The sequence below is a fragment of the Penicillium coprophilum genome (assembly GCF_028826855.1).
Source record: "Penicillium coprophilum strain IBT 35676 chromosome Unknown utg000005l_segment0_segment0, whole genome shotgun sequence".
Lineage (NCBI taxonomy): Eukaryota > Fungi > Ascomycota > Eurotiomycetes > Eurotiales > Aspergillaceae > Penicillium > Penicillium coprophilum.
Genome location: NW_026622724.1, coordinates 1,869,346 through 1,892,564, shown reverse-complemented (window position 1 = coordinate 1,892,564; position 23,219 = coordinate 1,869,346). Strand labels below are relative to the sequence as shown.

The following is a 23,219-nucleotide window of genomic DNA, read 5'->3' as shown; positions in this document are numbered from 1 at the left end:
CATATTCCCTTCCGCTTAAATGTCCAATTTGATGAAACGTCTGGCCTGGCAGAACCGCCAAAAAGGTTGATGGGTCCGATAGAAGCGAAGAAGCGCAAATTGCGAAAACTCTGCGTATGTAACCTCTTTCCTTCATCCCAGCTCGTTTGCACCTGCCGTTTTAGGAATATGTATGCCAGGATCATCAGGCCATCAAGAACATGTAAACACTGCAAACATATTGGGGTCACATCATATCAGATCTTCTGTAGTCAGGGTACAAGGTCAACATATGAGATCGGAATGGCGTTCAACAAATTCAGGCTAGGGACTACTAAAGAAAGGCCTGCCCCGGTCCCAATAGCCGCTGCTGTGTGCCGACCGCCGTCAAGGGGGCAAGAAGCCAATGTGCAGCATCTATCCAACGACAAGAATTCGGCACTTCAAAAGACCAAATCTAAACCAGTCATTTACCCCGAGTCATCTTCTTCCAGAAATGACCCGAGGGTTCGTTGCAACAAAAGGTTGGGAAGCCGTCAGCTCAGTGAGGCCACGGCCTACATATAATCTCAGGCGTGACTGACGCGAAGATCAGAGACACCCACAGATTGCGAGGCACTGCTTGTGTTGAATGCAGAAATTCCAAGTCGAGCTGTCAAAATAACAATACTGGAGTCGGAAGATGTCTCCGATGCTTACAGAAGAACAAACAGTGTACGGTGTATCTCCCATCGCAAATAGCTTCAGCCGACAATACCACGACCCTAGCAAATTCTCATCCTCTCAGTACTCAGCTGCAGGTGCAACAGTCTCTAAACAAAACATCTTTGTTTGACCGTCATTGCACAGAAAGGAGGCTTGAAATTGATTCCAACTTAGATATGCATGCATCTCCAGCTATTCAACAGGAAGTCACCCAGCCCACATCCAGTGAGTTCTGAAGAGTCGCATCCAATTTTTTCTCAATGAAATCATATTCTGGAACAGCTAATGAGTTACAATAGCTTCTCTTCAGTTGTCTTGCAGTGGGAGTGATCAAATTGGCCACATGGCGAAACATGTCTTCAGTTCGAAGATAGCTGAGCAAATCTTCCATCGATACTTGGATATTTTTGCACCGAAATACCCCATTGTCGTGTTTCCCACTGGCACAACAGCTGAGCTTGTGCAAGAGACCAAGCCATTGCTCTTTTTATCCATAATGAGCATCGCTTGTGCCGGATACTGCACCATCACCCAACAGAGAGACCTGGCGAACAAGGTCAGGCTCTATCTAGCAGAGCGCGCGGTTGTTAGGGGCGAAAAGTCCATTGAGCTTGTTCAAGCTCTTCAGATTGTGTCTTTTTGGTACAGAGCACCAGATGATTATAAGCAGATGAACCTGAACCAACTAGCTTCTATTGCCACAACTATGGCTATAGATCTCGGGCTTGACAGGATTGAGTTATCGAAGCCAACTAGCAGCGACAATGAGATGTGGGATCGGGCGGAAGAACAACGTGCCTGGCTTGGCTGTCTCCTTTTATCTGCAAGGTGCATTTATTCTGGTCATTTATCTATTTGAGCTACTGTGAAAACTAATTATGGTTTAGTCTGTCTCTGATTTTGAGACGGCCCAATTCGCTCGCCTGGAGCTCACACTATGACGACTGTGCTGCCGATTTGCGACGGACCAAAACATCCCCCACAGATGAGTTCCTTTGCGTAATTGTGAAAACAGAGTGTATCTGCCACGCAGTGAATCAGGAGCTGTCTCTGAGTGATTCAACCACTTTGGCATCATTATCCGACCAGAATACGTTATCAAAAGTTCAAAAATTCAAGACTCAAATCGAATGCCTTCCTCTCGAGCAAGTACCCTCTCTGAAAAAATGTGAGTCCCGCTCTTGAATTGTGTCCCTACTGGTCTGAAGGATGAAGAATTGACGATTACAAACCAATCAGCTCTGATTGAATTTGGCAGATTTGCTAGCTTACTATATACACATGAGTTGGCCCTGCATGTCAACCACAACATCGATGAGTTCAGGGCACCCTTTAGTGTGAAGTCCTTGGAGACATGCAATTTCATCGACATGCACGATCTCCACCCATCTCGTATACTCATGCTTCGCGCTATCATACACGCGGCACAAGGACTGCTGGATGTTTTCCTTAAGCTATCCACGTCTGACATGATCGCTTTACCACCCCATATATATGGCGGTCGCGTAATATATGCAGTGGTACTTCTGTTGAAACTGCACAAAGCATTGAGATCATCAGGGCGGGCAATAAGCGAATATGTCACTGCTGACGAACTACGACTGGAAGTGTATATCGAGCACCTCGTGCTGGTTTCGAGGAGCCTCATTGCGAAAGATGACCGCAGTGCTCTGAGTAGGGCATTCTTAGTCATGCCTCAGCTGAGCCAGTGGTTGCACACTCATCAATCCAAATCCAGGCCTCCATCCGGCTCAGACAAAACTGAAATGATGGAAGGCATTCCATTCCTTGGCGGGGATAGGTTATCAAGCGCTGCAATACAAACGCCGACGGCGGCTCTCGGTGACCCTTCAGTCCATGTTCAGACGCCAACAATAACTCATATTGGGCCATTGGATGGATTTGGTCAGTCCGACGTGCCTCTCCAGCCTTCTAAGGCATCTGATTACCCTGTCGTGCATAATGGAGGTCCAGGAATTGAACAAAATCGGCATGAACTAGCATCTGACTCTTGGTTTTGGGAATTTTTCAATGTTGAAATGCTCCATCAGAATGCATATTCATCATGATGGTGTTTCAATGTTTCTGCCGCGGCCTATCATGGATTTTTATCTGAAGAGGGATTCTCATTACTGTATACACGAAGTCGCCTTCTCTTGAACCAATCTCATCAAGCGTGTCTCTGTTGCCTTGAGCAGACTTGCTTCGACCAACGCACACGATAAATCCCGAGAATGTTTTACTTTTCTCCGTGATCTTCCTTCGACTCCAGGTCTTTGGGGGTGCTCTTCACGGAGAGCCATTCGACCCCCACAGCGCCAACAATAGATACACACGCCAAGGCCAATGCGACTACAAAGGTCTGGATGATTGCCTTGTTGTAGATCTCCAAAACCCGAGTAACAACGTCGTCGGCCTGGCCCGAGACAGCTTGCATCACTGTACGCTGAAGATCGGTTGCTCCAGACTGAAGGACAACAGATGGGTCTATCTCAGGAACATGGGCACGCATTCCAGCGACAACGTGGTTGCTGAAAATGTTTTGGCCTACAGAGACGAAAATGGCACCGCCAAGAGAGCGAGCAAAAACCACCAAAGATGTCCCGATAGAGACATCCTTCTCGGAAAGGACTGTCTGCACAGCAATGTTGGCAAGCTCAATTCCAATACCTGCACCTGCGCCGAAAATAACTTGGAAACCAAACCTAAGTACATCAGTGAAAGAGCTTGTGGGGTCAATATGCAATCACATACCACATCGACATCGGAGTTTCGACTTTAAATTCGAGAAATAGACCGGCACCAACTGCCATTATGATCGAACCTGTGATCATGAATGGGGTGTAGTATCCCAAGACTGAGACGCCCAGGCCACTCGCGATTGCGAAAATCACTGCCCTCGTATCAGTCTGCAGTCTTTCAATTGATCGCCATGAGAGTATACTTACCGACACTCAGAACAGTGGGGAGGTTATGGATTCCGGACTGGTCGGCAGAATCGCCTTTGATTGCCTGAAACCTGTTCTCGCATTCAGTATCAATGAAATCAAGATATTGGGGCCGCGAAAGCAATTCTCAAACTTACCAAATAGGCAAATAGTAAATCAACAACACAAACGACGCACTCGCAAAGAAAATATAGAACGTCGAGCAGGCAACTGTGCGCTGCCGCAGAATACGAAGGGGTACTGTGGCATTTTCACCACCTCGCCATTGCTCTACTATCCAGAGGGTAATCAGCGCCCCGAATACCGTCAGCAGCGCAATTATGCGGCCGTCACTCCAGGGGTATTTGGTCCCTCCCCACTGGAGTGAAATCAAAAGGCAAATGATGCTTGCAACGAAAAGGATCGTCCCAATAGGATCAAATTGGCTCAAGGTAGCCCAGCCTTCCGGCTTCGGCCTGTTTTCTGACTTTGGCGGGGAAAGGAAAAGAAGAATGACAGGTATGGCTATAGCACCAATTGGCAGATTAACTAAGCTCAGATTAGCCCAAGTCGTGCCAATAACGTTAGAAAGGAAGTGGTGCATACTGTAGAAGCACCAACGCCAAGAGACATGAGCTGGAATGCCGCGTCAATGTCAGCACCAATTTGAAGTGTAAGCGGCCAATGGAGACTGACTTGTAAAAGCTCCCCCTAATAAAGGTCCAATAACACTTGCTATACCCCACACTGCGCCGATTATTCCAGTGAAGGCTGGCCTCTTCGAAAGAGGCACTGATCTGGCGATGATAATCAAAGCGCCTGAGAAAATACCAGCGCCTCCAATTCCCGCAATGGCTCGCCCTATGATGAGAGCGACGGAGTTAGGGCTCCCGCCACATATGGCGGAGCCTACCTCGAAAACCAGTACGGCGCCGACAAAGGTCCATTTGAGTGACAGTAAAGTATATAGCTTGCCGAAAAAGAGCTGGAAGCTGCAGTTCGTGAGGAGAAATGCGCTACCATACCATCCGATGTCTTCGACGCTGTGGAACTGGGAGGTAATAGTTGGGATTGCAGTAGCAATAATCGTTTGGTCCTGTCCAAGAACTTACTATTAGCCGATATTGCCCATTTCAGAAGTGGTCTCATAAGGAAGAGAGTGTGTGGTACGAACCAGGGCCACCAAGAATACAGTCAAGCACAGAGCGAAAAAGACGAGAGCTAATTTCAACCCCGAAGGATACTTTGAGCTTTCCAAATCCACTCCTTCATTCAAGGCATCCGGCCCTATGTCACCAGTAGTGTAATGGCTGTCCTCGTGCGATAGTTCCTTGCGTGGTGACTCGAGTATTCCACCTTGTTCATTTCGCATTTTGGCTTTCGATGACGAGGAAACCAAAGAGGTAGCGGTACTTGAGCTGATTTCAGTAGAATGAAACAGATTTTCATATCAGAATGTAAACTGTGGCCAACACCAACTGTAGTAGATATTTCTATAAAAGTTATAGATCACCAGATGAATTACAGCTTCTGATTGGTCGCTTAATTCCCTTTCTGGACCTAGCGTGAGAATGGTCCATCCTGATTCGTTGAATAATTTCCTAATTAGGTAGCTACGATTCCGATCTCGATCCTGATCCAATTGGGAAGACCCGTGGACCAGATCCAGTGATTATGTAATACACGAGAGCCCAGGGCAGTTTTATAGCACGAAATGGGAAAGCCATTTTGGGTCTTAGAGGTATAAATCTATGTGCTTGGTCAATCATCGTTTTGCTGTAGTTGAGTTCTGATATCTACTGTATCTCAGAATTTTGCACGCTCAAGATTCGTATGATGTTGTTATACATTGACATGGATCGATTGTTTCGAGCCCGTCCTCTCGTGTACTGCATCAATGTCACTTTTATTTGACACGAGAATATCTTCCGCACTAGAATTATCAGAGATGCGTATCGTCGACTTTCCGGGTATTGCTGTCAATCTCCGGGATCTAGATGTGAGCATGGAGTTTCCACCATATGGCGAACTCAACTCGTATGTGCTCCGTCCAGTTCCAGCTGACCGCCCTCGAACAGAGCGCAATAAAGATCTAATGCAGGGTATTGATGCCGTTATGATGACTAGATAGGCCTCGATATATAGCCAGCGGTTGTAATTGACGGTTGCGACGGTTGGATCATCGGCTGCGTGTGACAGGACTTGGGTTTGCACTACTTTAATAACGGAGGCTGCCATTGCACTGGATTGAAGGGACATTTGTTAGCTGATTCTCTTTCCTCGAGATGGAGTTCAAGTGATTAACTCACAAAATGCCCAATCCGAGAAGTGTGACCAAGCCCAGCTTGACCCTTAATTTCAAATTCAAACTCCAGAATATGTACGTTGAAAAGACTGCCAGATAAAGGTCTGTCGCCGAATTAAATGCTAGGCTCAAAAATCAGTCTCGGTGATGTCTTGAACAGGGCAATCAATGGAAGCTCATACAGCCCTGATAGTACCCATAGTATGCTTGGATGCGGACGTCCCAGCATTTATGTTCCCCGTTCTGTGTCCAGATAGCGGAAGCATGTCCTGGACATTGAACGAATAGAATGATGATCAATATCAAGTTTGTCACGACTTGTAACCCAACTATGACCCAAAGTATCACTCTGTGTGATTTTCTAGTGCCAAGTAGGCCAATGACGAAGACAATGAATGAGATCCGACCCAGTGTACCGCCAGCAATGCCAAATGTCTGAGTCAGATAGTCAAACATAATCACCTTTGGAACAACGGTCTTTGTGTCAAGGTCCCAAACATGGCGACAGAACCCGTAGTTAACACCCACGGTAATCAGAGCTGATCCGACTATAGTAAGACACTAAGTGCCGACAACATGTCAGTTTTGAACTTAAAGCTATTGTGACCCCAAGGAAATAGACTCGCTAACCAATGATAAAACCATGAGAATGTCATCCCAGCCAATTTTTCGGATCCTTATTTTTGCAGCCACCCTCAATGCTACTATCAAAATTGCGATACCAGTGAGCGTCCAGATATCCTTGAGAAGCCTTGGACCACAGTCAAAGATGGCGGCTCGAGGTGAGCGAGACATATTAGTCTGTCAATAGCATGGATTTTCCCAACACAAAGGGCACAAAGATGCGAGATACAGGCATGCCCATACCACCAGGCAGACATTGACCGATGGAGTTATATTGAACCCACTGTATGAGCCCATTATCGCATCCTTGCTTATCATGGTAGTCCCATCGGAGATCTCCACGGGGCTCCGTAGTAGACTTTCTTGTTAAATCAATGGCTGTGTGAACATAAAACTTAACCTTGGATATTCTAGAAGGCCGTCGGAGGTCTCCGCTAGAACCCGAGGCAGGTACATCGTAACGATAAGATAATTAGCTTGGCCTATCAAAGATGGCCGAAGCCTCAAGCCTTAAAACCTACCTAGGTACATATGGCCAGGAACAAGGGTAGGGCGTTCGATCGATAGTAGGCAGAGTGTTGATTGGTCCCCGCGCAGGAGGGATCCGAGCGGCCGGATATCTTCGGCGGCTGAGGCGCTCTTGGACATAACATGTGTCATGGTTGATAGGTTTGCTGGAGTAGATTCTTGCCAATAAACAGCAATTCGGTTATCCAGTGGCCAGATGTGCTTTTAGGGTATAAACCCCTTTGCTGACAAAGGTCGCAGCACAAGGTACAGAGATATAGGCATAAAGTGTGCCCGGCATTCAACTCATAAACCCTTTAGCTCTGTTTAACATATGCACTGATAGGGAATTCAAAGTAGAATTCATCAGCGGAAGAAGTAACAAATTCCTGTCGAAGTAAAGCCGATCATTATGACGAGTCAACTGGTTTGGGTCAGAATGATATGGGCGAAACCGTGCATCTAGACTGCAACCAAAGAACATACAAAGAATCAGTATTTATAGCAAAGTCTGAATAGGATGAAGGGATCAGATGGCAAGGGGCAAATCCGTCGTTAAAACGAAATATTATCTGTGGCGCCTCAGGTGTCAATATTTCCCAATTCCGTAATTCGGCATATTTTCCGCCAAAGATGTGAGCAATAGCGAAGTGGATACAAAGTGGATTGCTTGCCCGTCTCACTGCTATATACATTATCCAGCTTCAACCTCAGAGTCCTCCAGATCACCAGTTCTTAAGTTGTACTGAAACCGGGTATCATAGACGCGGCTATGAGCCCCTAATTTGGACGTGGGGGACGGATCGTCCCGTTACATCATGTCCACGACCTCTCCAAGCGCTTTTCAGAGAATTTCCACCGGAAGACAAGATATGAATGGTAGATTCAATCCCCACTATAAGCAAATTGGAACTTCGAGGCGAGTGATACCCCGTTCAAGAAAAACCATATAAATCAAATATTCCCCAGAAATGTAAGTAGCTAAATCATCGTCACATCACAATCAACGTGGAATCAACTCAACATGGTTCAGATTAAGATCTCAATGCTGTTCACAACCTTGGGCATCATGAGCGCCAGTGTTGGCTGCTCTGCGGCAACCGTCACAAACAGCCTGCTACTGGCCGATATTGCTCAGCAGCTATCCCTGCCAGCAACGACATGGTCAGCCAGCGGCACACACACGGCGAAGGGATACATTAGCGAGTCGGCAGAGACGGCCTCTGTGGGAGGCTTGAAGCAGGATTGCGACAATATCAACCTCAACAAGAAGTTGGCTGTCGACTTCCGCAGCGATGTGTTTGGTCCCGGGGTTACGGGATTCTTCTACAAGTGTGAGAAGGTCAGCGATGACACAAACAACTATTGGTTTACTATCAGTGCTGGTGACAAGACCCAAATCGACAAGCTTTGTGATCCCGATACTACCTATCCCATTGTCTATGATCAGCAGCATGATACTTGGTTCATTGACGAGCCTTTTGACTGTACTCGACGGGCCAATCCGACAGACTTCTTTTAAGTACACGGAAAAACTGCCATAGTAAGATATCCATGTGGACAAATTTCGATGCTTAAAGACAAACTAACAACATTTTGTCGGAAAAGGAACTGTCTGGTCATTTAGGTTATGAGTCTTTGAGATCTGAAAAATGGGACATCGATTGAGTCGGCATATAGCCTCTCGTTGCTTTCTTTCCTAGTAATATTCTTTTGTTCCCCAAATCAACGGTGTGAACGAGATTTATGTACCCATGTTCCTCAAGTGAGTGATTACTGGGTCTCTTCAGTGCCGAGCCTCTCACAATGTTGTCTTTTGAATTCCAAAATCCATCGCCAAAGCCGTGGTTCAGTAATGAAAATCTGCCCTGTCTCTCGAAGGCCAGACATTTTCAGTGGGTCATAGTTGAATCCCCAGTCCGAAATCATTGTCAAATGACGAGCCAAAGACCGCTCAAAGGTCAATGACTTAGTGAAAAGATCATTCTCTGATTTTTCGATCTGGGTTTCCGACAGCTCCTGGAGTCTCAGTCTTCTGTGTATTTCTTGATAGTGGCGTAGACCTCTTTGTGAAAAGAAATATGACTCGAGCTCCGGGACCGATGGGTAAACTGATTTCCATATGGTACGGAAAAGAGAAAGGTCGGCTGTGGAATCGAATGCTAGAAACCCTGTGAGGTACCAAGCAAACTAACTAGTTTCGACGCACCCAATAGCTTTAGGGGCGGACAAGCCCACCATGGGTTTAGTCACACCGAGTGACGCTGCATGTGTGAAACCATTTCCAAAACCAAGGCAGAATTTCCGATCTAGCCTGTTTCAAGACTGTGGAAGCCCTGGTGGTAAAAGAAGCAAAGGAAGAGGCACAGTTGTGGTAAATGCCCAATCAATGATACACGTAATATTGTACTCGTCGTCAACGAATATGTTGTTCGTAGTGAGATCTGAGTGGCAGAGTGGAAAGCTGGCCGGAGATGTAGTAACTCCAGACCATTTGCTGGCATACTGGGGAATCAAAAAGCTGCGCGCCTGGCCAGCAATAACATAATCAACTCTGTTCGCGGCTCCATCAGTCTTTTTTCTAACGTTGAGAAAGTCATTCCAAAGATCGCGGGCATCATGCCACTGATGCTTGTTAGGGTAGTCTTCCTTGGATGGTGCCGGTGCAGCGAAGCAATGTTCCAACAACGGGAGGTTGCAAGCGTGCTTGATCAAGAGCGCTATGAGGCTGATGTAAAGCTCACGCTCATTGGCATAAGGTCCACGAACAATTCCACTCAAGCAATGTCTCTGGTGTAAAATGTGAGCTTTTGATAGGCATTCCCCAATCACAAAAAATCCGTTTTGTTCGAATAGAGATCCAATTTTGGTAAACCGGACTTGGGCAAGCTTCCATGCAATGTGGCCCAGTTGAAACATGACTTTGTGTATTTCGAGTGAATCCGGACGAGGAGGAATATTTATTCCGCCCCAATATGTGTCCAACGTCTTGCCCTTTGCCTTGCTCATCAAAATGTATGGGATCCGGAGTGGGTTGTTTTGATGAGCACTTTCGAAGATCAGCTCCATATATGTGATTTTTCTTGCAGTTATTGCTCGCGAGTTGACAGAGCGCGCGCACATCGAACTCACTGTACTTGAAGACCGGGATGTTTTCTTTTCTGATGTTCAACTTCACGATGTTTGGATCGTGTTACCCTGCTAGAGACTTGATGAGCCCCTGTATAATGAATGGCCTAGTGGTCATGGTGTAATTAGAATAGTAAGAGGTTGGGATCTTAAAGAATGGTATCTTCAAAGGAAGCGACGACGTCGTTGCCGACGAACCTTAGATCTATACACGTGACTACCAATGAGATATCCAAGTTGCCTCCTCGCTTTTAGATGATTTCTAGTGGTATGGATAGTGGACATCTATAATTTTGTGCTCGAACCGGGAAGATTATATCTCGCACGAGGCTTTCGATATTCTTACTTTAGTTGGCTACGGCAACCAGGTCAGGCAAATTTTGAGAAGCAAACGTTTGAAATTCAAGCTTTGTGCCAAAAAGATAAAATGAACAGAAAAGGGAAAAAATATAAAGTACAAGACATTGCCAAAAGGGACAAGAGATCAATACATCTCAGGATATCTTCTCAAGCAAAGAGTGTATATAGGGAACATATTCATTCCTGGCCAGTTCGATCTTCAGTCACCTCGAGACCCCACTCAGCCTTGAGGTCTGAAGTAAGTATGCCAGATTTTTTGAGGATCGTATCAGAAAGAGCGGGGATAGATTCGCTAGTCAAGATCTCCAGGATCTGCAAATTCGCTTCTAGCTCGCGTGTGATCCAGTTTCTGATCTCAATGGCGACCAGCGAATCTAGACCATAAACCGTGATAGGCGCAGCAGGATCGAGGTCTTCTATCGGACGCATTAGGATGCTAGAGATTTTTGTGAGCACGGCAGTCCCAACGATGAGCTCAGCTTCTTCGCGAGTCTTCGATTGCCGGATAGCAAGTGCCGGCGAGATCTCACTACTGTTCTGCGCAGAGTCGGCCGATGCACCCGCGCCAGCGAGAGTGGAGAGCCGCAATAGGTGCGACAGTTTGGTATCGTTTACCCAGAAGGGCTGTGCACTAGCGGGTGTGGATTTGACGCCTTCAAACCCGGCCACACAATGTCCCTCGAAGGAAACATCGAAGTCATTGCGAATTGCTGCGGTAACAAGTCCACGGATGTCTGTTGCGTCGACGGACTCTGTGCCGAGCTGTTTGGAAATTGTTTCCCGCTTCTTCTCGTCGGCGAGGTATCCGACTCCGCGCACAATGGGTAGATCGATTGTCAGACAGCGCATCCTGGCTGTCTCGGGGTATTGAGCAAGCGCTGCCATGAAAGTTCCACTCGCTGCGTAGGGGGATTGACCCATATTGCCGACAAAGCTGGCGGCAGATGAGAGACTGACAAAGAAATCCACCATACCATTAGTTTTTGTCAATGCCCGCTGAATGTTCCAGATTCCATTGACTCTGGGCGTCATCACGGTCTGGTAGTCAGCGAAACTAAGCTTTTCGAACAGGGTATCCTGATATGCGTTAGCGGAGGTTTGATCTCTTGTTTGATACAAAAAAAGCTTACCCGGAGAACCATAGCGCCGTATACAACACCACGAACTGGCGGCATGCGAGCGAGGAGCGGAACAAGACTCTGCTCCACGCTCTGCTTATTTGCAACATCGCAGCGACAGACTTCCACATTGACGCCCTGGTGAATAAGATCCCGGACAATTTGTTCTGCGTTTTCACTCTTGAGGCCACCTCGAGAAACCAGGATAAGATTTTTGGCTCCTCTCTCTGGCAGCCAACTAGCAATGTCGAGACCAATTCCACCGGTACCACCAACAATAACATATGAAGCGTCTGCGCGGAGAAGATTTTCGTCCCTTCTAGCGGGATGGACCTGTTTGGAGAGTTAGCTATTACCCATGCCAAATTTGACTATCGCAAATCTGGTCGAGCATACCTTAACCATGGAGTCGTCGGTAACCTGGACGACCATCTTTCCGATCATTTGTCCTCCCTGCAGGGCCCGGAATCCAACCTCAACATCTGAGATGGGAAGAGTGGTAACAGACCACCTTGATTGGGCGTTGGTGTCCACGAACAGCTTAAACACATCACGCAGCAGCCGCTTCGTCAATTGTGGACGCTTCTCTCTGACCATTCCCAAGTCGACAGATGCGAAGGAGATATTTTTGTTGAAGTGAGCCATCTCCAATCGAGAATTAGTCGTAATATCTCGCTTGCCAAGTTCAATGAACCGACCAAATGGCGCAACACACTCGAATGTAGCCTGCAACGCATCGCCGCTAAGGGAGTTAAGAGCAACATCCACACCCTCACCACCAGTGGCCTGATGGATGCCTTGCGCAAATGACATGTCACGGCTGAAGAAGATATTTTCTTCCTTGAGGCGGTAAGTTTTCATGAGGAAATTTTTCTTCTCAGGGCTGCCAACAGTTGCAAAAATATTAGCTCCAACGCTTTGAGCGATGATGATTGCCGCTTGGCCAACACCTCCTGCAGCGGCGTGGATCAAAACGTTCTCATCTTTACTCAATCGTCCCAGGTCAATGAGAGAGTAGTAGGCAGTGCAAAACACAGCTGGAATCGAAGCTGCGATCTCGAATGGCATATCGTAAGGAATCACCCAGCATCCAGAGGCCGGGCAGCGAGTGAATGTTGACAATGAACCGGGCGACATTGCACAGACACGATCTCCAGTCTTGAAGTCGGATACCGCAGCTCCCACTTGAGTCACCACTCCACTGCATTCCTGTCCGAGCCTGTCGCCGCGGAGCTGACCCATAGCCATCAACACATCTCTGAAGTTGAGACCGGTGCTGTAAACTTCGATCTCAATGTGGTCTCGGGGCAGGGGTTCATTGAGGGAAATATCATCGGTAAAGTAAAGCTCATCGAGCCCCCTACCGCTTCCGATAGCAAGTCGTAAAGCTCGATCTTGTTTGAAAGGCTGCATCTGTGGAGGCGCCTCTGGTGTCTCTTGCTGAACACTGAGGTTCAATGCGTTGTTATCCACCAAGCGGGGCACACAAACATTGCCATCTCGGACAACGAACTCCCAGTCATTCTGGGCTAGCTGCGATTTCTGACAGAAGACTGCGTTGAATACATTGAGCATGTGACTTACGGCCAGAGCATCGGGCACGCTTTCCCGCTCGCCCAAATCAAGCGTGGCGAATTGGAGTCCAGTTTCTGATCTCACGGTGCGAGCCAGTCCAATTGCCATGTTCGAGCCGAGGGATTCGAGGTCAGTTTTTGTGTGGCGGACAACCCACAGTAGGCCTCGAGCCCGGCTCAGAAGACGCTGCAGTGTCTGGAATTTCTCTTGGGTAAGGTGGGATAGGATCGAGCGATCCATTCCCCCAAGGAAGATACACCATTTCCCGGTGACATCAACCTCATCAGAGTCCGTAGCAGTGATAGGTTCAACACCAGTCATTTTCTGGATACCATATTCGAGGCTAAGGCACGATAAGGTGCCAATCGAGTCAACTCCAAGTATCACAATATCGCCGGCATTCGCGGGACCAGTGTTTGGGCTGTTAGCGGTTGATATCATGAGACAACCAGACTGGAAAGATGCTCCAGGATATTCCTCGACACACAGGTCAATCCCAGAGAAGTCATTCTCCTTCATAACGTTGCTCCATCCTTCAACGGTGAGGAGTGGTCCGTCCTTCCGGAATTTATCATCGGCCAGCCACCACCCAGAGAGAAGTGCGAATGGGAAATGGCGTGCCTTGGGGACAGTTTCCTCAATGAGCATGACCTTACCACCAGGCTTCAAAAGGGCTCGGATATTGGCCATTGTCTGGCTGATGTCGGAAGTAGCATGCAGCACATTGCAAGCAACTACAACGTCATATGTGCCATTAGTGAAGCCTTGCTCCGTGGGATCGGCCGATACGTCTAGTGTCTGATATGTCATGAGATGACCCCAGCTCTCGAACTTCGTCTTGGCCTTTTCAAAGAAACCTGGAGAGATGTCGGTGTAGGTGTAATGGCCGAAGCGAGGCGTAGACCCTGCCTTACCTCCACCCAGACTCTCCAAAATTGGCATGGTGGCACCACCTGTACCAGCGCCAATCTCAATGATGTTGAGTGTAGGGTTTTGATGTGCCATCTTGTCCATGCAGACAGAGGCATTGGCATAGGCCTCACGAAGAGAGTCGAGGTCACGGTAGTGTCTTGCGATTCCATCATCTTCCAACAGTACATTCAAGGCATCTACCTTCCCCCTGAGGATCTGAGGAAGCAGCGCTCCGACTTTACATGTCAATTCGCCTGCGGCATTGGCAATTCTGATCTTTTCGAGAACATCAAGGGTCACGGGATCATTAGTGCCCACATTTTGGCAAGTTTTCTGGGCCCAACGATAAAATTTCTGGCGGTGAGGCTCGAGGGCTGATAACTCGTCTTCTGTCACATTCTTAACCACTTGCGCCAGGTAATGTTCTGCCACAGATTCGAGTTGCTGCATTCGTTCGATGCCTTGAGCAACATCGGTCTCGGGACGAGAGAGCTGTCGATAATCCTCGGCAGAGAGAAAATCAAAGCAGGGCTCATATACTACCTTGTAGCAGATCTGGTCCGGCGAGCTGTCATTTGATCCTCTAATATCGTTCGATACCGGCACCAGAGTGATACCATCAATGTCGATTACAAGATCCGCTGGGTTGTTGGGAACAGTGGCGAATATGCGGTTTGTCTCAGGGTCGCTTGCTGATTCATTTCCTGATATACAACCATATAGTTGCAGTACAGTACCGGCACTGAATTCAGTACACAAGGAAACAGACACTTGCTTGACATGAGAGGGTACATGGGTGACTTTCGGCCCAAATTCACCGTAACCACGAAGGACCCACAGGACTTGACTACATAGATCAAGTGTGACCGGGTGTACAATGTAGGGTGTCTCATGCTGGTGAGGCATCGCTGCTTTTGTGTCTGGGATACGTAGCGTAGCCATTGCTTGATCATCCCTGCTCACAGAGATATCAGTCAATCCTTGGAAAAGAGGACCGTACTGTACACCACCACTAGCAATATTTTCGTAGAGCACATTGCTGTCCACAGGTATTTTACAAGAGTTTCGCATGTTCAACGATTTTTGGGTAAACCGTGCGGTCTTCTCGAGCTGCTGTCGATCCCCATCGACAGGATTGACGTCCTTAGCTTCTTGTACCATGACAAAACCATTGCAGTGCTGATCCCATCCACGCCCCTCAGCCCATGAGAAAATCTTGAACTCGTGCCAGCCGAAGACTGATTTACTAGGAGCTTCCGCTCGGGATGCTTTTAAGCTGAGCATTGTCTCCACACATGAGTTATCCGGAATAGTGAGGACGCGATTAATGAAGATATCGCGGAGATCGATCTTTCCAGGAGTAATATGGTGAAGGTGTGCGTGCTGCGAGATGGCCTCCATGGCCATGGCCAAGAAGCCGGTCATTGGATACACAATTCTGTCGTGTACTCTGTGCTCGCCCATCCAAGGATGGTCATCTGCACGAATGGTGTTCCTCCACCGAGGCTCAAAGTCAACATTTTCCATGCACAGTGAGCCAAGGATATCACTCCGAGGGAATTGGCGATGAAGGTGGTTATCGCCTAGCCGTGAGCTAAACCAGTATCGTTCAGAGTGATTCCACGGATACTTAGGCAGATTTGTCATAACGGCTGGCTTTCTTGCGGTGGTTCCCAAGTTCGGGAAGTTGATGGCTTGGAAGTTGAGATTCAGACCCTGTTTGAACAACGAGCCAGCAAGGTTTTGAACAGCTTCAATATCATCTACCTTGCGTTTCAAAGTGTGAAGATATTGCACGTGAGAATCTGGGGCGTATGCCTGGGCAATGTCTTTGACAGGTGTTTGCAGGGCAGGGTGAGGGCCGATTTCGACTAATGTGCTGATTGGGGTATTTTTATGCTCAACAGCCACAAGGCTCTTCAGTCCCTTCACAAATTCTACACGGGAGACCAGATTTTCGACCCAGTAGGACGCATTTAAAGTGCTTCCTGGAACCAATTTTCCATAAACGGTCGAGTGGAATGGAATATTAGAGTCCCGAGGTGCGATCTTGCCGAGCAGAGATTGATACTCCTGCGACACAGTCTTCATATGGTGAGAGTGGTAAGCAACTTCGACCTGCAGTCTTCGGGTGAAGATCCCTTCTTTGTCCAAGGCAGTCTGCAGATCGGTGAGAACATCCGCATCTCCAGATAGAGTCACGCTTGACTCGCTGTTGACACAGGCAATCACAGCCTTTTTTCCACGCATGGCATCCAAGATTTGTTGAATATCTGATGCGCTGGCTCCTACCGCCAACATACCTCCCTTGATAGACTTGTCATTTGCAACCAAATTTGCTGCTACACCACGAGAGTATGCCACCCGAACACACTCCTCGAGGTTCAAAATGCCCGCGGCATAGGCTGCTGCGATCTCTCCACTAGAATGACCGACTACTGCTTTGGGACGAATACCCCAAGATGACAGCAAATCAACCAACGCTAGCTGGACTGCGGTACAAGCCGGCTGGCTCATGTATGCGGCAGAGATAGAGCTTGCACCGGGGTCAGTCAAAATCAATTCATCTGTGTGCGGTGTTAGTCTCTGAGAATATCGGCGTGGGCAGTGTCGGGGTTGAGATGAAACATACTTATAATTGAGAACGTAGCACCGAGGGATTTCAAGCAAGCATCCACGTCTTGCATGGTCCGGTGAAAAACCGGATAGGTGCTCAGAAGTTCTTTGCCCATACCGTGCCATTGCGCACCTTGTCCAGTGAACACATAGCCGATAGTAGGCTCTTTGGAAGAGCGAACAGGCACTGCATCAATTGCCAGCGATGCAGTTAGCTCCTGGCCGGATATTGCAGAGGTTGCCAATCTCCATGGCAAGAATGTTCGTCGCTGACCTAGTGTGTAGGCCATGTTATCCATAGTGCTGTCATTGAAAACCACTGGGAAATGATCTAGATGCGCAGCAATTGATTTCCCAAGCTGAAGTACAGCCTTCTTATCGTATGCAGAGACTACGTACAACTTGCGCTTGAGAGGATCGTTGTTTAACTCGAGGTTTCCTTCATTTCGGGGAGCACGCTGTAGAATAACATGGGCATTGGTCCCGCCAAAGCCGAAGTTGTTCACACTTGCGTATGGCTTGCCACGGGGCCATGGCGTCAGCTTCTTGGGAACCTAGTTGGGTGGTTAGCAATGTTTGTTGATACTTAAGCTCAGTCCTGAATCTCACCTTCATATTCCACTTATCCATGGGTATTTCGTCATTCACCTTCTCAAAGTTGCAGTTTGGCGGTACGAAGCCTCGCTCAAGTGCCAGGGTTGTTTTGATCACAGAAACAATGCCGCTTGCTCCTTCAGCGTGACCAATGTTTGATTTCACAGACCCAACCAGCAATGGCTGGCGCGAGGACCGCCCCTTTCCAAAGACTGCATTCAAGGCAGTGGCTTCGAGAGGATCACCAACTTTGGTTCCTGTGCCGTGAGCCTCCACATATCCTGTCAAGGCTGGGTCGATGCGTGCCTCTTTATAGACTTGACGCATCAGTGCTTCCTGTGCCTTGCCATTTGGCATTGCAATACCCCTAGTCCGACCATCTTGGTTGAGACCAGTGTTGATAATCACAGATCGGATGACGTCTCCGGCAGCCTCTGCATCCTCGAGAGATTTCAGGATAATGCACCCAGCACCTTCACCTCGGCCAAAGCCAGTGCCGCGGTAATCAAAGGAATATGAGCGACCAGTGTCGGAAAGTAGTCTTTCAGAGTAACAATCAGCTTTTGTCTATTAGGAGAGCTACCGGTTGCACTTACCTCGAACGTGTCATAGAAACGAAGGCCTCTGGTGTTATGTTCAAGTGACATCCGCCCACAATGGCCATTGAGCATTCACCATTCCGAATACTCTGGGTAGCCAGATGCAGAGCAGACAAGCTGGAGGAGCAAGCTGTGTCAACTGTGACACTAGGTCCATTCAAGTCAAAATAATACGAAATCCGATTCGCCTGCAAGGCCATCGCCGTCCCAGTGGCAGCATACATGGGGATAGCCGAGATATCTCTAGTGTTATTGATTTCATAGTCGGAATAGGAGCCGCCCGCAAAAACTCCCACTTTTTGGCCGGTGATCTCATGGTTCGGAATTCCAGCGTTCTCTAGCGCTTCATACACACATTCGAGGAAAATTCGCTGTTGTGGATCCATTGTCTGTGCCTCTTGGAGCGTTATGTTGAAAAATGGCGCATCGAACAGGCCAATGTCTTCTTTCAGGAAGTGGGCTCCTACTGCGTTGAAGGAGCCTGGTCGATCGGGATCAGGGTGATAAAAAGAATCAGCGTTGAATCGGTCCTTTGGAACTGTTGACCATGCACTTCGACCTCGTGAGCATAAGTCCCAGAAATCTTCGGCCGTGGAGACGTCTCCTGGGAGGCGGCAGGACATGCCGATGATGGCCGTCGGCTTGGGCACATCGCCGGTGGCATTATCAGTAGTTTCGTTGGGCTGCTCATGCAAAGAGACATTTTTGCCCTCGATAACTGGTGTTCCAGTCCCGGAGGTCTGTTGAAGGCGCATCTTTGATAGATTCAATATTCGGTTTGAAGATGTCGAACTATGTACCTGGCAGTGTGATCACCACCAATGTCTAGCAAGTGTCCAAAGAAAGGAATATCAATTTGCAAGAAGAGAATTTAGAGAGCGGTACAGTCAGTGAGTGATCAAAATGCGCAATCCGTCGACCCAAGTACTTCCTGAAAGGCAATAAACAAAAAAGGCGTCGAGGCAGTTGGATCTAGAGTGCAGGCCGCCCTTGCATAAGCATCTAAAGCGTGTACGTGACGATCTCTGTCCAGTCGTTGTCCCGATCAGAGCAGGGGATTCAACCTTGAGTCAGGCAATGATAGGTCCAGAGGAGCCCCATGCCTCCAGGGCTGTTTTTCATGGTGGCGGATCCAGGAAATCGGAGTCACATCGATTGGATATTCCATGCATGAAGACATTACCCTCACCCTTTTCTTTGGTGGCTCACATAACTGCAGATCGGAATCAGTAGGTCTGATATTGCCAGTGTCATGATGGTTTGGATAGTGTTGGTTTCGATGCCCTTGCTAAGGCGAGGGTGTGTAATTCGTACATTCCAAGCACAGGGGTAAAACTCCCGAGGTCCTGGCAGATTCCTGATGGCATAATGGTTGCCTCCTCGCGTCAAAAAATATCTTTATAGAGTCCACTGGGTGGTATTTTAGCCTCGCGTTTTTCTCCGAAGATATTCCCCAGTTGATCTTGATCCTCGCAATGAAGTTTCTATGCCTCCCAGGAGGTTATTGCAACGCTAAGGTATGTCAAGCAGCTTATCACGTGTAATGAGATCATTCAGTTGACTTTCACTGTACAGGCTCTCAAAATACAGCTAGGTAAGCAGTAGATGCGATATGAACGTTGGAAGAGACTGATTGTTCAGGCCCCTTCTGTGATGCCCTCGCATCCAATGGGAACGCCAGCTTCCACTTCACACAGGGAACCACCGAGGTTCATGTTCCTCCACAATTTGCCGGTTTCTTTGGTCCACCTCCCAATTATACCTTTATGAAGGTCGATGGGCCCCTGGTCCATAGGAACATGGGCAACTTTCCAAAGCGCAATACTCCCGAAGAAGCAATGAAGGCAGCCGCACAGGCAGCAGGCAATCCCACATTCTCCTCTATCGCTCAAGTCGTGGACCGTCTCGTTGGGATTCTCGACGGTGAAGGTGATATTGGTGGTGTGATTGGCTTCTCTGAGGGGGCCCAAATTGCCGCATCACTCATTCTGGAGGAGCAAAGAAGAGAGAGAGAACATGGTCGGATACCTCGACTTAAGTGCGCGATCTTTTTCAGCGGATGGCCACCGGTACACCCGGTGACTGGCAGGCTTCTTACAGCTGACGACTATAATGAAGAACCGATTACTATTCCAAGCTGTCATGTTGTGGGTGCATCAGATCCGTTCATTGATGGGTCAATGGCACTGTACAATATGTGTGATCCAGACAGTGTGGATTTATTCGACCATGGAGCCGGACATTTAATTCCAAGAAACAAAAAGGTTACAGAGGAGATTGCTTTGGTGGTACGCGAGATGATCAATTGTGCAGTCTGATTTGTATAGCAACTATATAGCGACACACCAAAAGACAAACACAGATAGGCTAGGTTCACACTCTATTTCCAAGCCATGGGTGTATTTCATGTTCAGCTTGAATGTATACCATAGCAATTATACCCTCTCATTTGACTCTACTCCAACAGTGGCCTTGTTTCGGCTTCTTCCTCCTCGGCTTCAGTCCGACCCACTGTCCAATTCCATTGAGGAAAGAACCCGGCCAAGGACGCAGGCCTCGAATTCCCACCTTGCCACCCATATGCCCTTTCTCCTTCATCAGGCTGCCCATACTCTGCCTCCTTCCGACGCCATCTGGACCGGTGCACAAGCCACAAAAATCCAACCCCTACTGCGCCCAACGCCACTGTCGCAAGCACCGCACCCATTATTGATAAAACCGTAAACGTACTAGCATTGCATCCAAATGGCCGGGCCCTCAGTTCCCATCTTTCTTTGGGTCCAAGAGGGCAAATATTTGCTGAGCCGAATGGCGCAAATATTGGAACCCGCGATTGATTCGGAACACAGGTCGAGGACTATAGCATAACAATCAATAGTTAGCTTCCTCCGGCATGGAGTAGAAGATCATGGGTCCCATTTTGCCGATCAAGTCAAAGCAAAAGTAATACATATTGAGGATCCGGGGTATGGGTGTCGTCTTGAAACTCTTCTCCACATTCTAGTGGATGCAAGGGAATAGTATGAAACGAATACGAAGGGGAACATGTGCGCATATCGAATGCCAATTATCAGAAAGGGTGAGGGCAGAATCGAGTCGACTACAGAAAGAGAAGAAGATGTGACCTACTATAGCACACCAGCTGCAGGCAACATCACCAGTCAGGCAGCTTGAACACGACTGTCGACGCCAGCAAACATGGAAGAGCGGATCATTGGGATTTGGGTTATTCAAGGGGATGGTGAAGTTCGTCATGAGGTTGTCCATATTCAAAATGCCATGCAAGGTTGATGTAATGTGTGCTTATTCCTATCAATAGTCGGAATTGTTCCCTTGCATTGAACGGTCAATGTGTATACTTTGCCACTGTTGAGTTGCGGGGTCAATATGTCGGCATGGTGAAAGATTTATGAGAAATCACATTTACTTTGTATACTTCATTTGCAAGTGCAACCGATATCAATTGGGGCGAACTTCGTGCGGTCGTATGTCTCCGCACTTTGCGGTACTTTTGCCACGGACAACATGCACTACATATACTTGAATGGCATGATGGCCTGGGTCATTGTGGTACAGATTTATATTATATGGACTTGATCGCATGACACCGTGGCGTGAAAACGTGATAAATTTATCCTGGTAAATCGCGCTGAAAACGAACTGGCTGTGAAGCACCAAAATCCACTGCCGCTCGTCGATGCATAATAGAAGGGGAAGGGATATGTTTTTGATCAAGAAAAGACGGTAGATATGGTTTAAACCACGCGCTTGACCTGCATATTGATCATTAGTATCTCATTTGCCGGTGTCTCAGCCACAGAAATTCACGTACCTCGAAGAATCTCTTGAGCCACCACACCTGGAAGACACCCTCGCCGATAACCACCATAAGCTGGAACATACTCCACCATTTCACGCGGCCGTTAGTGCTCTCTGCAGTATTGCGGTGTACTCGCTCGCGCACAACAATGTACGACTGCTCATCCTTCACCTGGGCCAAAGCCTCGGAAAGTTTGCGCACTATATGGTATCAGATGATCAGTCTCAATATTCCTCCTTTTTTTTGTGTCCTCCGCGCTTACCTTCGACCTCGAGGGGATCCTTCGTCATCTCGCTTTCGGGCACGTAGACAATTCCGTGAACGTTGAAGGAGACCTCCTTGGAGTTTGAGGTCCAGCCCTCATTGCTGAAGCAGTAGTTGTATTTGCCATCCGCTTGTGCGGTGAACGAGTAGTCATCGGAAGCAACGGCTTGCTTGAAGTACTGGCGGTTTCTCAGGGGATCCTCGACCTGCGGCGACCGAGTGTTAGTTTCTGCGTTCTCACTTGGAATCCTTCTTCCATGCTGATGTAGCAGCTGAGCTATATCTGTATCTCATAGACTTCTCGGTTTCTAGATCCGAAACCCCATGCCAGAACCACAAGTGGAGCAGAAGGGGACTCCCGAGTGACACCAAATCATTCATCACCAAGACCAGACGGGGATATTTCATACCCAGAAATCGACCTCAAGATTACCGCTTCCTCCAAACTCCCGATCTCCAACCTGGAAAGTGACAGTCATGACATCGTCGCGGTGCAGTGACTCGTGGAAGCATTCTCGTGTGTGAGCCTTGAGCTGGATGGTGTGTGCGGTCGCGGCGGTGATCCACCCCAGCGCGGTGACCAGGAGGGTGCTTGTTGAGAATCGCATGGTGGAATATTCCGGCTAGCTCCAGCGAGTCTGGGGGAATTGACAGGTGAGTGGGTTGGTGATGTCGGTGTTGATTGTCAACACGCAAGGTGTCAATTGGCGCTCGGACCACTTTCATAAACACCGCTCTTGGGATTCTTGGCTCGACGTATACTACACAGTAGACTTAGATGATTATAGGACTTGATACGTATACTCGCTGCTTATATATGTGTTTATCGGTATCATCGAGTCCCTGATGGGACAAAAGCTCATTAAAATCATTATCCCAAAATTTGCAATTCAACTTTTCATCAAGATATATTTTGTTTCCCCCCGAATCAAATGCATATCGATGACCTCCTTCATCAAGCAGCCCCAGGTGATCAAATTCCAGACGTCAATATTGCAAAGACCACACGGCGATGTATAAAAAAAAGTCTGGCTTTATTCAAAAATAATAAACATTTGAACAATGATAAGCTACAAGAAACGCAACGGCGAATGCGTGAGTATCAACACGGCTACATCCGACAAGATCACAAAAAAGGGGGGAGGGCGTGAATAATATAGAACAATCAGAAAGTAAAGAATGACA

At 47.9% G+C, this 23,219-nt stretch overlaps 9 protein-coding genes across 9 annotated transcripts; 3 read left to right on the top strand and 6 right to left on the bottom strand.

Moving 5' to 3' along the window:
• Positions 1 to 860: 860 nt before the first annotated feature.
• Positions 861 to 2,753, top strand: N7500_008298 (fungal specific transcription factor domain-containing protein; the record flags this gene model as incomplete). The annotated part of the gene is made up of 4 exons (XM_056679442.1): positions 861 to 909; positions 984 to 1,512; positions 1,572 to 1,852; positions 1,924 to 2,753. The coding sequence occupies 4 exons, from the start codon at positions 861 to 863 to the stop codon at positions 2,751 to 2,753; spliced, it is 1,689 nt and encodes a 562-aa protein (XP_056529814.1).
• Positions 2,754 to 2,923: 170 nt separating this feature from the next.
• On the bottom strand, positions 2,924 to 4,983 carry N7500_008297 (MDR family MFS transporter; the record flags this gene model as incomplete). Its single annotated transcript, XM_056679441.1, has 7 exons — positions 2,924 to 3,389; positions 3,439 to 3,577; positions 3,633 to 3,703; positions 3,770 to 4,160; positions 4,218 to 4,247; positions 4,308 to 4,707; positions 4,786 to 4,983. 7 exons carry the CDS (start codon positions 4,981 to 4,983, stop codon positions 2,924 to 2,926), a joined length of 1,695 nt encoding a protein of 564 aa, XP_056529813.1.
• Positions 4,984 to 5,453: 470 nt separating this feature from the next.
• N7500_008296 (uncharacterized protein) lies at positions 5,454 to 6,711 on the bottom strand (the record flags this gene model as incomplete). Its single annotated transcript, XM_056679440.1, has 4 exons — positions 5,454 to 5,853; positions 5,921 to 6,038; positions 6,099 to 6,477; positions 6,547 to 6,711. The coding sequence occupies 4 exons, from the start codon at positions 6,709 to 6,711 to the stop codon at positions 5,454 to 5,456; spliced, it is 1,062 nt and encodes a 353-aa protein (XP_056529812.1).
• A 1,360-nt stretch (positions 6,712 to 8,071) lies between these two features.
• On the top strand, positions 8,072 to 8,569 carry N7500_008295 (uncharacterized protein; the record flags this gene model as incomplete). The annotated part of the gene is made up of 1 exon (XM_056679439.1): positions 8,072 to 8,569. One exon carries the CDS (start codon positions 8,072 to 8,074, stop codon positions 8,567 to 8,569), a length of 498 nt encoding a protein of 165 aa, XP_056529811.1.
• Positions 8,570 to 9,366: 797 nt separating this feature from the next.
• Positions 9,367 to 10,116, bottom strand: N7500_008294 (uncharacterized protein; the record flags this gene model as incomplete). The annotated part of the gene is made up of 1 exon (XM_056679438.1): positions 9,367 to 10,116. The coding sequence occupies one exon, from the start codon at positions 10,114 to 10,116 to the stop codon at positions 9,367 to 9,369; it is 750 nt and encodes a 249-aa protein (XP_056529810.1).
• A 597-nt stretch (positions 10,117 to 10,713) lies between these two features.
• N7500_008293 (type I polyketide synthase) lies at positions 10,714 to 18,705 on the bottom strand (the record flags this gene model as incomplete). Its single annotated transcript, XM_056679437.1, has 6 exons — positions 10,714 to 11,613; positions 11,667 to 11,987; positions 12,051 to 16,708; positions 16,774 to 17,311; positions 17,367 to 17,892; positions 17,948 to 18,705. The coding sequence occupies 6 exons, from the start codon at positions 18,703 to 18,705 to the stop codon at positions 10,714 to 10,716; spliced, it is 7,701 nt and encodes a 2,566-aa protein (XP_056529809.1).
• A 720-nt stretch (positions 18,706 to 19,425) lies between these two features.
• N7500_008292 (uncharacterized protein) lies at positions 19,426 to 20,268 on the top strand (the record flags this gene model as incomplete). The annotated part of the gene is made up of 3 exons (XM_056679436.1): positions 19,426 to 19,467; positions 19,526 to 19,544; positions 19,592 to 20,268. The coding sequence occupies 3 exons, from the start codon at positions 19,426 to 19,428 to the stop codon at positions 20,266 to 20,268; spliced, it is 738 nt and encodes a 245-aa protein (XP_056529808.1).
• A 137-nt stretch (positions 20,269 to 20,405) lies between these two features.
• Positions 20,406 to 21,217, bottom strand: N7500_008291 (uncharacterized protein; the record flags this gene model as incomplete). Its single annotated transcript, XM_056679435.1, has 2 exons — positions 20,406 to 20,807; positions 21,080 to 21,217. 2 exons carry the CDS (start codon positions 21,215 to 21,217, stop codon positions 20,406 to 20,408), a joined length of 540 nt encoding a protein of 179 aa, XP_056529807.1.
• Positions 21,218 to 21,705: 488 nt separating this feature from the next.
• On the bottom strand, positions 21,706 to 22,642 carry N7500_008290 (p24 family protein; the record flags this gene model as incomplete). The annotated part of the gene is made up of 4 exons (XM_056679434.1): positions 21,706 to 21,723; positions 21,783 to 21,970; positions 22,033 to 22,240; positions 22,445 to 22,642. The coding sequence occupies 4 exons, from the start codon at positions 22,640 to 22,642 to the stop codon at positions 21,706 to 21,708; spliced, it is 612 nt and encodes a 203-aa protein (XP_056529806.1).
• Positions 22,643 to 23,219: the final 577 nt, after the last annotated feature.